The 15,898-nt window shown below is 39.6% G+C and overlaps 2 protein-coding genes across 2 annotated transcripts in view; both read right to left on the bottom strand.

The window, feature by feature from the left end:
• The window catches only part of LOC133148552 (phosphatidylinositol 4,5-bisphosphate 3-kinase catalytic subunit beta isoform-like), a 32,267-nt gene extending 29,842 nt beyond the window's left edge, over positions 1-2,425 (bottom strand). Inside the window, exon 1 of the mRNA XM_061271585.1 lies at positions 2,180-2,425. The gene's annotated coding sequence lies outside the window, so the exon portion shown is untranslated. The remainder of the gene's footprint in view (positions 1-2,179) is intronic.
• An 8,115-nt stretch (positions 2,426-10,540) lies between these two features.
• LOC133148554 (forkhead box protein L2-like) lies at positions 10,541-12,491 on the bottom strand. The gene has a single exon (XM_061271586.1). It carries the CDS (start codon positions 12,200-12,202, stop codon positions 11,288-11,290), a length of 915 nt encoding a protein of 304 aa, XP_061127570.1. The 5' UTR covers positions 12,203-12,491; the 3' UTR covers positions 10,541-11,287.
• Positions 12,492-15,898: the final 3,407 nt, after the last annotated feature.

Genomic DNA, 15,898 nt, shown 5'->3' with positions numbered 1-15,898 from the left:
TTCATATTTTACTATACTTAAAATGGGGTTGAACAATTATTGCAAAGGCTGCAATATGGATGGACGGCCTAATTTTGGTCAGTTGACTACATTATGCACATATGCATGGATTATCTGTACGTGTGTGTGTGTGTGCGCTCATGAAGGATTATTTTAAAAGTTGATTCATCTAACAATTATTTTTTCTATCAATTGAAAAATCTGATGAAACAAAACACTATATATTATGATTTAGTTACTGGTTCGATCTCTAATTTACAGTATGCAGCAAAGGGGGGGGGGGATGCTACATTGCACACAGGCTGCAAATTATGGGCTTCTGGTGATGAGTTTTGTGATTGGCATTGATCGACATACCGATCGAATACTTTTCCACGTAAATCAAACAATCACGATTGGAGCATCGCTAGTTAATACTGTAGCTGCTTTGTTCACTCATGTCTGCCCAATTACGTCAGTTGGCCTTATCAGTGTTCTGTAAAGTTAAAACAACAGTGGGGGACGGGAGGGGGCAGCTGGCAGTTGCCCCTTCTCGACGCAGGACACAGGGTGGTGCCTGAAAAAAACAACTGTGCCATAAATAACTGCAATGTCACAGTGACATTTTGTTGTTGTTCTTTGTATGTTTGTCTGTCTTTTAGACTTGTAAACATATGTTACAGACATACGTTTAGAAGTATTTTTGTCATTTTGCACTCACAGATAACATGAAAGAATTGACCGACTAAAAACTATAAATTCTGTTAAGAAGATTACTAAAGCTTGGCTATAAGCTGAAAACCCGAGTAATAATAAATAAACACTTTGGTCTTGTATGTTTAAATGTATGCTAAAATTAAGGCAAAAGAACCATGAAGTAAAATGAGAGGCAGTTCATCAAATTCAACGAGACTTTACCAAACCCCTTACTTTTAGCAGTCTATTAAGCATTCAATACAACAACTTCACAAAATTCTACGAAACAAGTCATAAACACCAGTTGGTCATAAATCAGATATGCAAATCAATTTGTGGCTTTTTCATAAAACCTTTTATGTTTCATGAAAAAAATATGTGGACCACACTTCTTAAGCCCTCAACTATCAAGCAAAAACAATCATTATTATTTTCCATAATCATCCAGCCCTAAGACTTGTAGGTCCCTCCACTTTTCCAGTGATTTGTTTTTAAAATATGATTGTCATGTCGGATTAAAATTCTCTCACAATTTGCACGTTGGATCAGTTTGGTCCCCCCCCCCCTTCCGATTTTCTTAATGTGGGGCCTATCATAAAATGTGTCCGCTGCTCTGCTTAACTTTATGGTAGAATGGCTGACAACATCAACAAAAGTTTCACATCCTCTTTGTTGCCGTCCAACTGTCAAAGATGTGTGCAGCTGGTATCAGTGGCATACATCTTAAATACAAAATACAGTGGGTGACTGCCACAACCAGCTTGGTAAACATTTCAGAGGTGACAGCTGTGCATCTGCTGTACATCTTAAATACAAATTACAGTGGTTGACTTCCACGAATGGCAACAGCCAGCTAGGTAAACATTTCAGAGGTGAGAGCTGTGGCGTTTAAAGTAAATCCTAAAGATCAAGCCAGATCCGATCCACTGGTGAAAGGAGACTTTCATTACAAAATGTTAAGAGTTTGACAAATGGAAGTATATTGAAAATGAAACATGTCTGTTCAAATTGAGGTAATGAGCCAAACGGGCGGGGGGTGGGAAACAATCAAACCAAAAGCAAACAAAAGTTGATCTGTTGTTGCGCGCCTGGTAACATGAGCAGAGGCACAATAAACGGGGAAGGTAGTGGTGATTTATAATAGCCCATGATTGCCAGAAGCCAAGAAACGAGTGTTGAAATTTGATTTGAAGGAGGGCAAAATGTATTTTTCTTTGCCCACACGGTATACCAAATACATGGCAGCAAATTAAATTCTGGATCCCAAACATATCCAAATGTGCTCTACAGATCGGGCATTCTTCCACTGTATATATAAATTAATTCAAATAAACATAATCTTACTGCAATTATGCATGACATTCCTGAAATGCCTAAATGATGCGTTTGACTAGAAAGCGTGTCAGTTTAAAAATTGCCAGATTTATGAGAAGAGTTCGGTGTGACCCCTCATAGCAGGGCAACAACTCAACTTTACTTGAAAGAAGATCGAATGGTGACTTACCTTGGGTCACCCTTCTTGGAAGGACTTTAGACAGCGTTGCAAGAAAACAAACCTCGTCACGGTTTACGACAAGATTAGTATCGGGCGTAAAAGAGTCGAGTAAGAGGCGATCATCTGGCCGGGTGTCTCCAGTCTCAGGTGGAAGCCCGGCACCGCGGACGAGCTTCCTGTTTGTAGCCGGAGGTGAAGAACCGCCGCCGCCACTGATACTTTCTCCGCCAGCAAGCCCACCTCCTCCTCTTCTCTAAGTTAGCGACAGGAAGTTGCACTTCCGGTCACCATGATTTAGAAACTAACGCTACTTCTCAAAATTCACAAAACGCTACTAGTAGAGAAAGTACTATAAACTTCATAGCAACATTGGAGGAGTTATGTAGAAAATAGGTGGCTTGGCAATGTGAATATATTTGCACTCATTTAAAACTTCAAATAGCTATACTGTATAATGCCTTTATTTTGAAGGTCTTGTCTCTATTCTAGTCGTTATTCTTTCTCGCCCGCCAGGAGCAGACTACATCGTTTGCGCTCATAACATACGCAGTGTCGTTCCGCTCTTTTTATTTAATCAACAAAGTTCATTTATTTTTCAGCATGACGTAATAAAACAAACAAAACAGAAAATAACAAAAGTTACAACATGTCTACCGTATCTTCCTTTAGTCCAACTGTAATGCAGCCATTGAACCATTCCTCGCGTCAATTATGAGTTTAGTACAGCATTATTGCGCTTCAGTCAAATAGATTGCGCCTTGTCTGTAAACACATAATTCTGCTGCCCTTCACTAAAATAGATAGCGCCTTGTCTGTAAATACATCATTTTGCTGCCCTCTGGCGAATTCTTACCCTTCACGCACAACTACATCATGGAATTATATATCACATATCTTGGAGTCGTTTAAGATTTTTGAGGAACCGTGATCATGTTTTACTTTTACTCACTTCTTGAACAATATTAAATTGTATTGCTTTTTCTACAAAGAGTTGAGTTTTGTTTGGTTGACTCATATGAGAAGTCTTTCATGGATCACTTTTTTTGGTATTCTCGCAATAGTTTACAGTTTTATAGACGCAATCGTGTGCTTCTTTTACGGATCCTTGGTAACGGTTACGACGTAGTGTATAACATTTGATTTGTATTGTTATTATTTTGTAATAAACACATGTGTAGTTGGGAAAGATAGGCTTTGTCATCATTTGTCACATTTGCCTTTTTTACATATAAGTGTTTTTCATATCAATATTTACGCTCCATTTAGGTTCCAAATTTCGATTTACAAACGTCTTCGGTTTAGGGCGTGAACTCTGAACTACAAGTAAATAATTAGACAAACCATTCCTCGTTAAGCCACAAGGGAGCAGTACAGATCTACGTAGTGCATCCACAATTTCGAGACACGCACATTTAGGCGACTTTAAAGAACATTGACTCCCTTCAATAAAAGTTCAATTCATTGATGTCATCTTACTTGTTACCGCGACAGAATGGAACCATTCCATAACACATCACAAAAACCCCAACATTGAATCATGCTGCCACGAACACTGAGACAATTTAGTCACGAATATCATGTAGCGTGTGTGTGACAAAGTAGTGTATCAAGATCAACCCAATTACCTTTTGAAAAGCATTTGTTCAAATAGTCATCCAGTCGTTGCTTGCCCTCTAATTTGATTCAAATGTTCCACGGCCATTCATCCAAACCAGCGCTATGCGTGTAATAAGAAGCACATTAAACTTGAAAAGTTCATTTAAGCGAATGTCAATAACCTTGCTTAATTGTCAGAATGGCCTTGCCATCAGTTTTTCTGCCTGTCTGGCCATAAACCTGCACTAAAGCGTAAGAGGAAGAAGCGCAGGTGTTCTTTCTTATCGGCACAGGAATGAGGTTTCATCCTTGATTAATTGTAACGTTAACAGGAGAACGGTTCTTCTACAAGTTTTTTGTTGCGGAAGTTTGTAAGGGATGGAGAAGAGGAAAGGGTTTTAAAAATAGAACCAGTCAATGCACGATGGGAAAACACATGCCATTTAAATCCCGACAAAGCAATTTGCAGCTCATAATCAAGAGAACGGAAGCATTTTATCTCATTTCCCTTCGCAGTATAAGCCGGCTTGTTCCGGTTCATGTCGAGGCTGGTAAATTTTTAAACACATCAATGGAGGTGAAATGCGATTAAAAAAAAAACAAGAGCGTGGTGAAGATCGTGATTGGCTTTGTTTGTTTATTTCTTCCATCAAACAAATGCACAATTTTAAGCACATTAGAATGTTTATTAATGGTAATTCTTCGTCTTAACTGACAATTGGATTGGAAATGGATCCAATTACACTCAAATATATTATCTGGTTGTCCCAAACAATAAAAAGGAGTTGATGGATAATGATCGTTGTTTAGGAACTAAATATATGTTGTGATTAGTTTTGTACGTGTAGAACAGCTTCATAGATACAAAATATTTGGTAACTCTTTTATTTATTTATTTATTTATTTATTTATTTATTTATTTATTTATTTATTTATTTATTTATTTATTTATTTATTTATTTATTTATTTATTTATTTATTTATTTATTTATTTATTTATTTATTTACATTTAGACATCTTTATTAATGGGCAATTTATTTGTTGCTTCCAAATGTGCATTCATACTTGCAGTTAGTCCATGAATGAATTGGCCTATACAAAGAAACACGGTGAAGCACAGAACAGAAAGAGATACTGGACGTAAGTACAACTTGTCGGGCAAGATAAGCAAGATATGATAAGATCAAATTAAAAAAATGGCAGGACAAGACGGTGTAAAAAAAACAATATAGTTCGTATTTTTAAACTAACAGCTTTGCAAGATTTTATTTTATTTTCCTTTTGTCACACACACACACACACACACACACACACACACACACACACACACACACACACACACACACACACGCGCAGGAATCGAACTCACAATGTCGATGTATCCCTCTACCATCAGCGATTGCTTTGCTTTGCAAGCTTCTTAAACTGCACTAGTCACCAGTAACGACATGCTTGAAAGCTAATGAGCTCAAATTTAGAGATGCTCTGCTCTTTTCTTGGTTATAAACAGAGCTGGGAAATCTAGGTCCAGAAAGTAAAAACCCTGCCAGTTTGGCAGTTTGGTTTTAGTCATATTCTACTCAATTGGCAGCCAAAGAAGCTTGTCACTTTCTTTTGTTTCCTTTTTACGGCTGGTGAACTATCTTGTTTACCTGATGGTTGAGTTCAAGCACCGTGGCTTAAACCATGCCGTGGCAGGGTTCTTACCTTCTTGACCTGGATTTCCCATCTCTGGTCATACAGTAAATACAAGATTATAAATTTAATAGAACACATTCATTCAAAGTGCAGAAGTGGCTCAAACCAAAGAATGAACCCAAATATTCTTACTGCTGATGAATAATTCAGTAAGTTGCTTGGATTCTTTATGATGTCTGGATTTATAAATCTTTTACAATTATATGGTTATTGTTAAGTACTCAATGACAATGTCATTGACAATGAGAATGTTAAGTGCTCAATGACAATTTAGTGAGTAGGTCCTACATAAAACATCTTATTGACAGAAATGTTGTTAATGCATATAGCAAAATTGCGTTACAGCTATAAATTCTTCCAAATAACCTTTGGATTTTGGTAAATATTGAATTTTTGGTACAGCTCATATAAACTGTATAAACTGTGCTTACATGGTGGGCAGATTAGGTCACCTTTTTTAGTCACCTGACCTGGAAGATATACAAAAATTTGTTCCAAATAAGAAACAAAAGTTATAACAACGTTTCCTATTGATAAACCTTGCAGCGTATATCAACACACATTATTGTGATTATTTTGGCTTGATAGAGAAATATTAGACGTTGCTATTGTCTTGCCGTCTTGTCATCAAGATAGCAATCAGCAGCAATGTAAAAACATCACGTGAAGAAATCCCTGCATGGGTCAAATGAACCAGAAATGTGGAGGGGACTGTAAGAGTGAAACTTTTAATATTTGACCTCCAAGAAAGGGGGGCGGAAAATAACACTCGTGGTGATTCAAACAATTGCCGGATTTTCTATGAATCAAATGGTTGCATATTTTCCTGTTTGGAGCAGATGTATAGCAAACAGTGGTGACCCCCCCCCCCCCCCCCCCCCACTCTCCTTTTCAATTGCTGTGGAAATGCTTGCTCCTCATTCTAAAACAGAAAGAGAGAATGTCAGCCATTCAATTGTGTGCGGGAAATAGTGTGACTTGACCGGACGGGTTGCATCGCATATGCTCCGTTAAGCATGCGAGCTCTCATAACCGGAACGAGTGCAGGTAGAAGTGCAGCACGGGTTTGCGCATGCGTGCAAGACAAAAGGAAACGGGAGGGTCAAATGCGTTGCTCCTACAGCGACTTGACCTCGTTTGTCGTGTTGATAATAATCTGTCATCTGGGAGCGCACGACAAAGGACACAATCACGGTTATTCATGCGACTATTCAGCGGAAAAGACGCACGCAAACAAAACCACACGTTATTCTAAATTTAGGAGACGTGGGGGGTGGGAGGGGGGCATGATGAGGATGTGCTTCGTTCAGGCTCACGTGTAAAATATAAAGTATAGGCGCAAAGATTTATTTTCAAGATAAATGCAAACAACTCGATAAAGAAAAAATGTCCGATTTAGCCGAAAACAGTTTCAAAGGAAGTTCACGTTTCATAATGGAAGAAATCAAATATTTTATTTATTTGTTTTATTTTTTAAGAATGTCTCATGATGTTTCATCAAGATATCCTCCAAGTATATATAATTTTTCATTCCTACTGCATACTTATTCTGTTTAATTAAACCAATGTCAGAGTCAGAGTCAGCTTTATTGTCAATTCCTTCATTGTATTCAGAGTTGTGGATTTTAAAACGTATAAGCCTACTTAAAAACTGACTGTTTATTTACAAGGAATGTCGACTAATTATAAAAATGTTTAGGTGAATGCAACCACCGGGCCGCGGATCGGTACCGGTCCGTGGGTCATTTGGTATCGGGCCACACAGAAAACAACAACAACAACAACATTATATATTATTGACGATCATTTAATTCAGGTCAAGACGCTCGTCTCGGTCACATGACATGTTTCCCTAGTCGAGCCCGCAAAGTTAGCATAAATGAAGAATTTCTTTTGAAAAATATAAACATTTGGGGATTCTCTCCAAATCACATCCGTCGGTGCACCTGTGCCTCTTGACAGGTGAATTCAGGTCAAGACGCTCGTCCCGGTCCCGTCCCGAAGCGAGCAAAAATTAGTAAGAAACAGGAAAAGGCCCAATGTGGAGACAGAAGAAGAGGCTACAACCTCCAAGAAAAAGAAAACTGGATTAAAATCAAGGCAGAATATCCCGAGATCGCCACTAAAGCACTGAAAACCCTGCTTCCCTTTCCAAAGGGCTTTTCTGCAGTTACAGCGACCAAAGCAAAGCTACGGAGCAGATACTTAATGGTGAGTTTTATTTTAATGCGCTTTGCATTTGTTTTTATGCCAGTCGTATAATTTTATTTCATCGTATTTATATATTTATCATAAATTTCCGGTCCGTGAAAATATTGTCTGACATGTAACCGGTCCGTGGCGCAAAAAAGGTTGGGGACCGCTGGTATAATGCATGGCTAATGGAGTTAAATACACTAATTGTACACGAAGATAAACTGCGTGCAATAATTTTGCACGAATTAAGCAAATAATAATATTTATTTATTTTTGCTGATATCAGTATAGTCAGTTTCCGTTGAAGTCTTGCATTTAGAGTGTGGCCCACAGAGTTTGCATATAAAAAACTTAAAAGGGTGTTTTTATTGTCTTGATCCATGCTTCATAACGGCACGTGTTAGAAACTGCCAAACTCGCTCAGCATGCTATAAAGCATGCAGCTTTTTTATTGGTTGAGAGTTCCGGATTGAATGTTTTTATGCCTGGACAATTGGTTTGATTGACTTATAGGTCTATAAAATAAAGTTCACCGAGTCACTCACAGTGCTGAATGTCTGGGGCAAGACCAAATCTAGGCTTGTGGAGCCATGAACCTCGACTAGCCTTATCTCCCCGAGCCCCTGAGACATCCTGTATGCAGGCCCATTGTTCCAGACATCCCGGGTGAACTGTCAACCTCTGTGAGCGCATGCACACCTGCCTTGCGCGCCACACTTCACCGACACGTCCATTAATATACTTCGTCGTTATGAAAACCTTTGTTCTCTTGAGGTGAGCAACTTTATTATATTGGTGGGAAAAAATCTTTTTAGACTCGTTGCCCAGACATTGAAAAACTGTCATAAAATGATAAATCAAAGGTTGTGTTTTATCCAACCAAAATTCGTTACAGAAAGGTGCTAAAACATTTTCATGATCGAGTCAATGTAACAGTTACATTATAAATTACAATGTAACGGAATATTTCTGCGCGTCAAAGCGTCGTTTCATGTGTTGCGTGAACCACATCCCTCTAAAAACTCGTCGGTGCTAATAGTTTATGTTGCGCGTTGCGCGCAGGCTAAAACAGTTTTTAAAACACTCGTATTTGTTGTTCTAAGAAGTGTGTTTGGAATACATTTGTCATTCAAACGCGCCCTTATCTCCTGCTTGTTTATAAAACATAAATGTGAGGAAGCAGAGAATGTACATTGCTACATGCTCCCCGTGTGCACATGGATACACAAGTGTTGCTGCTGGTTGTATTCCGATTGGTTGGTATGTGATGCACGACAGGCAACAAAGTGAAACAGATTTAAATCATTTAACCTTTGAGAACACTGCGAAAGACAAATATGCCTAAGCGCGATCGATCTCCATGGCTGTGATAAAAGACGGGGCATAATAATAATAATAATAATAATAATAATAATAATAATAATAATAATAATAATAATAATAATAATAAAACATTTTTGAAAATTAAACTGCTGCAAGGCAAAATCGAATGCTTTCATTGTTAGTGTGCTTTGACTTAAACTTCCATTTTTTTCTACTGTCACAAAGTTGCCATTATTATGTTATGCTGTGTAAAATTAATATGGTATAAATTAAATAAATTAAACTAGTGCAAGGCAAAATCGAATGGTTTCATTGTTGGTGTGCTTCGACTTAAACTTCCATTTTTTCTACTGTTACAAAGTTGCCATTATTATGTTATGATGTGTAAAATGAATATGGTCAACCCAACCACCCTGTAAAAAATACAGCAAATACGTCAGAGGGAAGACTGTTATTCCTGCACATGCACCGTAGATTTAATAAAAATTCCCCTTGGAGCAGACACACGGGAGTCTGTGTGTGTATTGAAGTTGCACTTGGATGAAAAGTGTGTTGGACAGTCGTGGGGAGAAAATGAATATGAGTGTGTGTATGCGCCTCAAAATGAAAACATTGCTCAGTTTCACTTTGAACATGGGCGCCAAATTCATGTGATCTCAGAAGGGTGAGCCCATAACTTCATTACCGTTGAACTCCATAAGAGGAAAATAATAGACTTCATCTATCCACTTTCTTCCATGCAAAGACCAAGTGTACACTCAATTTGCATCATGAACTGAATGGAGCCCTACGTATTTATTTGTGACGTCCACCCGAAAGTTCAACTCAAACAGCAAACGTGCCAAACACAACCATTCTTATTATTGAAATTTGATCACAACGTCAATGTGTTTGAAGTTGTAGCACAATATATCGGGTTATTCTGCTGCTGTCACAACACAGCCATGTCCCTGTGGGTGATCTACGGCTGTCACCCAAAAACACACACCCAGAGGATGTAGGTCCTCAGATGTGCATGTCACCTGGCGGGTACTTCGATTGTTGCATGCATGCACACTAGAGAGAGCTTATAACAGACACCAATAATAATTATTATTGGTTTTAATGCGGCTGTGGCTTTTGTTATTCTTGTGATTAATGTGCTTTTGGTTTTCTCATGCATAACTGTCAATGTGACTTCCATTAATGTTTCTAAAATTAAAAAAGTTGAAAGTACAGGTTTCAAATACATGTCTTATTTTAAATTGGCTGTTTTTGTAAAAACATAATTTCGCAGTATGCTTCTTCCCTTTAATCTTATTTTCTCTGTAGGCAAAATGAAGCGATACGTTTCCATGTTCAAATTAAGTATATTTTCCCCAAAAGTCTCACGATATGTGCCAGGCTGAAAATGTAGACGTTATAATTTTTATGTGCTACAGAACAATACAATACAGCTTTATTTATGGTTTGTGTATATTTGATAATTTTATGATATAAAAAAATTGAATTAGAATCAAGGAATCCGGTTATTTAAAATAATTCATTTGATTAATTTTGCGCAGGTTGTGAAACGCTCAAGTGAATTTTTTTTAATGCTGTTGCAAAAGCGAGATATTTCCAGACATTCTTTCATCAACAGTAGTTAACATGGCCTAATGTTTGAAATAGATAGCGCCATCAACACTGATTTTTTTTTTAAATCAAATACATGTTTATTAAAAAATTCACAAATCTAGAAAATATGGAAAAGTGCTAATTGAAATTAGACATGGCCCCAAGATCAATGAAACAATATACAGTATCACTTTTCTTAAAAAAAATAATGCAAAACCTGGTCCTGGCCTATTTCACGTTATTAGAAATTAATGTGTCTGTGTGTGGGGTGTCAACAGAAAACATAGAACAACTAAGTGACGATGAATCATTTTTGTCAACTATAGAGTTACAACCATGAAAGCCTGGCTCAGTTAAAGTTTTTAGAAGCCTGAAGTTGATTCAGTTCTATACTTTGGCTTGCATTTGGGTCAAGCCATGCGTAAAGTTGAGAAATGAAAAATGAATTCCACAACCATTTCACGGTGGAACAATACACGAGTTCGCCACAACAAAGTCACACACACAGGCAGTCCAATTACACATGTTGCGCTACCTGACGCGCCCTGGTGACCCCGGCGTTTACACTCGAACTCCGGTTTCGCATCATTGGCACCTCCACTGGCTGCAAACAAACATGGTGCGTCCCCCCGCAAAAAACATTAAAAAAATCAAAATCAAGGGAAACGATAACAAGGAGTCAGTTCTTATTTGTACACGGCGCACAATTAAATATCAATCCTCGTGTGCAAGGCAGAGTGTTTGCTCTCGTGTTCCCAATACGAGCAGTGCATCATGGACAGCTCCGCGGGCTGACGGGAGCAAGCGAACTGAAGGCCGGCCCCGTTGCCGGCCGAGACTGGGGGCGGCGCGGCGGTGGCCGGGCTCAGCTGCTGAGAGTGGTGCGGGTGGGCCGGGTGGTGGTGGTGGCTCATGCCGTTGTAAGAGTTCACCATCCCCGGGAGCGCCATGCTCTGCACCCGCGAGTAGGGGTTGTAGGAGGCGGGGGCGGACAGAGCCTTGACCGGGCTCACATTTCCGCTGGCCATCTGACAGGACGTGTAGGGCATCGGGGTGGGCGGCTGGCCCAGCGACCACGAGTTATTCATGAAGCTGGACTGCAGGTACTTGGGTGGAGACAGATAGCCATAGCCGTCCCCTCCAAACAAGGACTTCCCCGGCTGAAAGTGCGTGGGCGGCGGCCGGAACGGTCGCTTCATTCGGCGGCGCCTTCGGTAGTTGCCCTTCTCGAACATGTCCTCGCAAGCCGGGTCGAGGGTCCAGTAGTTGCCCTTCCTTTCCCCGCCGCCCTCCCGCGGAACCTTGATGAAGCACTCGTTGAGACTCAGGTTGTGCCGGATACTGTTCTGCCAGCCCTTTTTGTTTTTCTCATAGAATGGAAACTTACTGATGATGTACTGGTAAATACCAGACAAAGTAAGCCGCTTCTCGGAGCTCTCCCTTATGGCCATCGCAATGAGGGCCACATAGGAATACGGAGGTTTCTGAGACGGATCCGGCTTCTCCGCGACTTTTTCCTGGACCGGCTCTTCTTTGGGCCGCTCTTTCTCCTTCGCGGTGTTGCTATCGTGGATCATCAATGCCATTGCGTCATCGTCCGGGTTTTGGTAAGTGGCCATCATTTCCCAGCGAAACCAAACCGGTCCGGTCCAAAAGCATGCAGAAAAACCAACGCGCTTGTCTCCCGATGCTCCCGTGGTGGTGATGCGCGGACGCGGACACAGCAGCGATGGGTGCACGAAAAAGTCTTTCGTTTGCGGCTCTTTAGGTGGCCACACATGAGGACCTTCTTCGCTCTTTTTTCCCCCTCCAAATTGGTTTATGACCGAAGCGCAACTCAAGTTGTGATATGTGACTCGGTAAGCCCAACCCTTTCCTCGTTTTTTCCCCCCGCGTTCATACTCGTGCTGCGTTCGCTCACTGAACGACGTAGTGACTCGTGATTTGTGCACATGAGAGTTCCGCCTCCGCTTTAACACTAGATTCAACAATAAGTTACTGCAACACCTACTTCATAAAAGTATGCCACTTTAGCATGCATACTTATTTGCCAGCGTTTCAAAACAACCGGGCTATTATTATTATTATTTACTGCACATAACTCATTTATTTTGTTGCTCACATTTAACCACTTATCAGTTAAAGGGCTAATGATACATAATGCAATGCAAAAAACATATAATTGTATATTTGTTGCAGAACAGTGGAACCCGACTTAGCATCTTATGTGTATTTTTGCAAGACAATCAGATATTGCTCAAGATGTGAGCATTTTTAAACGAGTAGCCTACCTCTCTGAAAATGCCAAATTCATACTTTATCATACGTTTGCAAACGCAGGGACTTGATGCCGCACTTATCATTAAAATGATCTTAACTTCGCGGGACAACATCAACAAAAACATCAGCAACGGACGCAAAAATAAGAGTAATAATAACGTGAAGAACATGAACAAATATTGTGCTCGGTGCAATTTATGTTGCTATTCCACAAAGACTTACACATACAGACCATCATGTTAAATATTATTCATTGTAAAATTGCAGGGATGAAAATCTGTTGTAACATGCATGGGTCAGCAGCATTACCACATTGTTTCAAAGTAATTAATAATTTGTTGTCTCCTTCCTAAAATAATAGCCTAGGTAACCCTCCCCTCGGAAAACACAAACTGAATCATATAACGAATTTTATACACACAGTAATTCCTCTACAGTGGAATTTGTCAGTTCAACTTGAAGGTGATTTTAGCAGAGGTAGTTGCAGCGTGTTTATTGTTTTTGCTTTTGTGATGCGTGTGCGCGTGCGTGTTTGCGCATGTCTGCGTGTGTCCGTGTGTAAAAATTGCTTTCGCACATTACCTTAAAGGACGGTCACATTATAGGCCAAGAAGCAAATAATATAAGAATAAAAATAAGAATAAAAATATAGATAAATAAATAAAACAAAAATGGGAAAAACACAATATTTAAATATGTGACACTACTGTTTGTATTCGTAGTCAGCAAAGCTGCGCGAGAAGTAATACCGGTCAGAGACAGCTTCATTATCTCACAATGAGAAGGGAGTGCATAGAAAAGCGCTCATTTTCCTGGCCACCCATGAGGGTCCCGCCGGGCTCTCGTGGAGTGTATTTCCGTGTTGTGGGACTGTGCGCAGGTGGAGCAGCATTGGCATATGTGTCATCACCCTGCCGACAGTCTGCACTCTGCAGCTTTGGCCGCAGCAGCTGAACTGCGCCGAGCCAACCGTCTCTCAACGTGCAATTACCGCCGACTAGCACGTTCAAGACTTCCACCACTCGTCTTTTGACTTATGAGGATAATTTCAATATACCATTATGCAATTGAGCTACATTAAATAAACGGTACGTTGGCTAATAATTTAATATAAACATCGGGCTCTTTTCTTTGGTTTAATTAACCCACTTTTTTAATTGCAATCAGTCCTACATACTGTAGTCCATTTAATTGCTTTTTAAAAGTACTGCACCGACAATTTTCAAATAATGCTTAATTGTCATATAGAAGTTCAACGAAACACCCCATGTTTAATGACTTACTGTAAATTACTATACGCAGAGGTGAGGGCACCGCTGAAACATAATTGCAAATCATAAAAATCATATTCTAACATGATGAGAATATTATGTATTATATATTATACAGAGATGGACAATGAAGTTGAAAACTGTCCACCAAAGTCTCTCTCTCTCGCTCTCTCTCGCTCTCTCTCTCTCTCTCTCTCTCTCTCGCTCTCTCTCGCTCGCTCTCTCGCTCGCTCTCTCGCTCGCTCTCTCTCTCTCTCTCTCTCTCTCTCTCTCTCTCTCTCTCTCTCTCTCTCTCTCTCTCTCTCATGCGCATCGCGTCACAAAGCACGTAAACCAGTGTGTCAACAATGTGTAAACAAAACAAGGGGTTTGAAACACGAACTGATTGAGGCGCTGTGGAATGTTAATTTGACACTAGCTTGTTTTCGTGTCATCGCCTAAAAGACCCAAAATAACATTTGGAATAAAGTCAATAGCTAAGTATTTGTATCATTGGTATAGATTTGTTACTTAGCCAACATGTTTTTTTTAATGTATGGCTAAGCATTTTTAATTTCTTTCCAAAAATGCACTTATCTTATTACAACTAAAAACTACTAAATAGAAATCCGAAAACAACAACCCCTCACAATCAATCAACAAACATTGTAAACGCATCACAAACACAAAACATATTTATTTATTTTTTTATTTTTTTATTTATACGATGCCCTAATTATTGCAGACTTGACCATACATAATACTGGACTGTCGAAATAATTAATTAACGCCGGAACTTTCTTTAAAGTGTCAATGCAGACACTGTAGTCTGCTGTACTTAACCGCCATGAAAAAAACAGATCAAATGCATGTAGTGTATTAATTATTTCTGTCCTGCAATTAACACACAAAGAGGCAATCAACATGCATAGTGACGGTTTGAAACAAAATGTTTTTTAGTAACTCCATCCAAGCATAAATAAAAGCAACCATACAAACAACTAAAAACAGAAAAAACCCATAAATCTTTCCTCTCATGAATACCTGACAAAGAACCATTTGTCTTCTCGCCTTATCTTTCCTATTTTGGCCTATACGGCCGTCATTGCGAAGGGCCGTAATGTAATTTGAAAGAGTGGAATTCCTGTCTTCTTTCACTTCCTGCCCTTGCAGATCTGGGACTAGGATGTTTATCATAGCGCGTGCGGGTGGAATGCGGCGGACGGATTCGCCGGGTCAGGTCGAGACCAGAGAACTACCACCCGGGGTGGAGAGGACTCATCAAGGCGGTGACCTGCATGTTTGCAAATGAAAATAATGAGGTTGTTGATCATTATTAGGACCAATATTAACATCATAAATTCTAAGACCGTGACATCACATATCCCGGTGAGAAATGACCTGTATGGATTATTCAAATGGTGTGTATACCTTGCACGTTTTATATGATTTTATGGATTATAAATTTAATGCAATGGAATTGTTAATGTGCTCAAATCCTATAGATTGAATTTGTTAATTGAAGCTTTCCGAGATGAAAGAAAGGCACGCATGGAAAAAGGAAGGATGGATGAACAGCAGGATGAGGGCGGGGTAAAAAAGGCAATGGGCCCTCAGCCCTCATGTAGTTCCTTCATCATGGCTGTGGTCTCTCTCAAAAGAGATGATAGAGCAAATAAACAGTGACCACCAGGTTTCCTCCTCCACCTCTACATCCCCCACCAGATTAAGTTTGGGGAGGGATGAGGGTTCCTGGGAACCTATTGTTAAAATGTGATTTAAATGTTT

The sequence above is a fragment of the Syngnathus typhle genome, unplaced genomic scaffold, assembly GCF_033458585.1.
Source record: "Syngnathus typhle isolate RoL2023-S1 ecotype Sweden unplaced genomic scaffold, RoL_Styp_1.0 HiC_scaffold_113, whole genome shotgun sequence".
NCBI lineage: Eukaryota > Metazoa > Chordata > Actinopteri > Syngnathiformes > Syngnathidae > Syngnathus > Syngnathus typhle.
This window is presented reverse-complemented; position numbering and strand designations above follow the sequence as displayed.

Bases quoted from the DNA above. Each gene is read 5' to 3' on its own strand.
- LOC133148554 (XM_061271586.1), bottom strand. From the start codon at position 12,202: ATGATGGCCACTTACCAAAACCCGGACGATGACGCAATGGCATTGATG.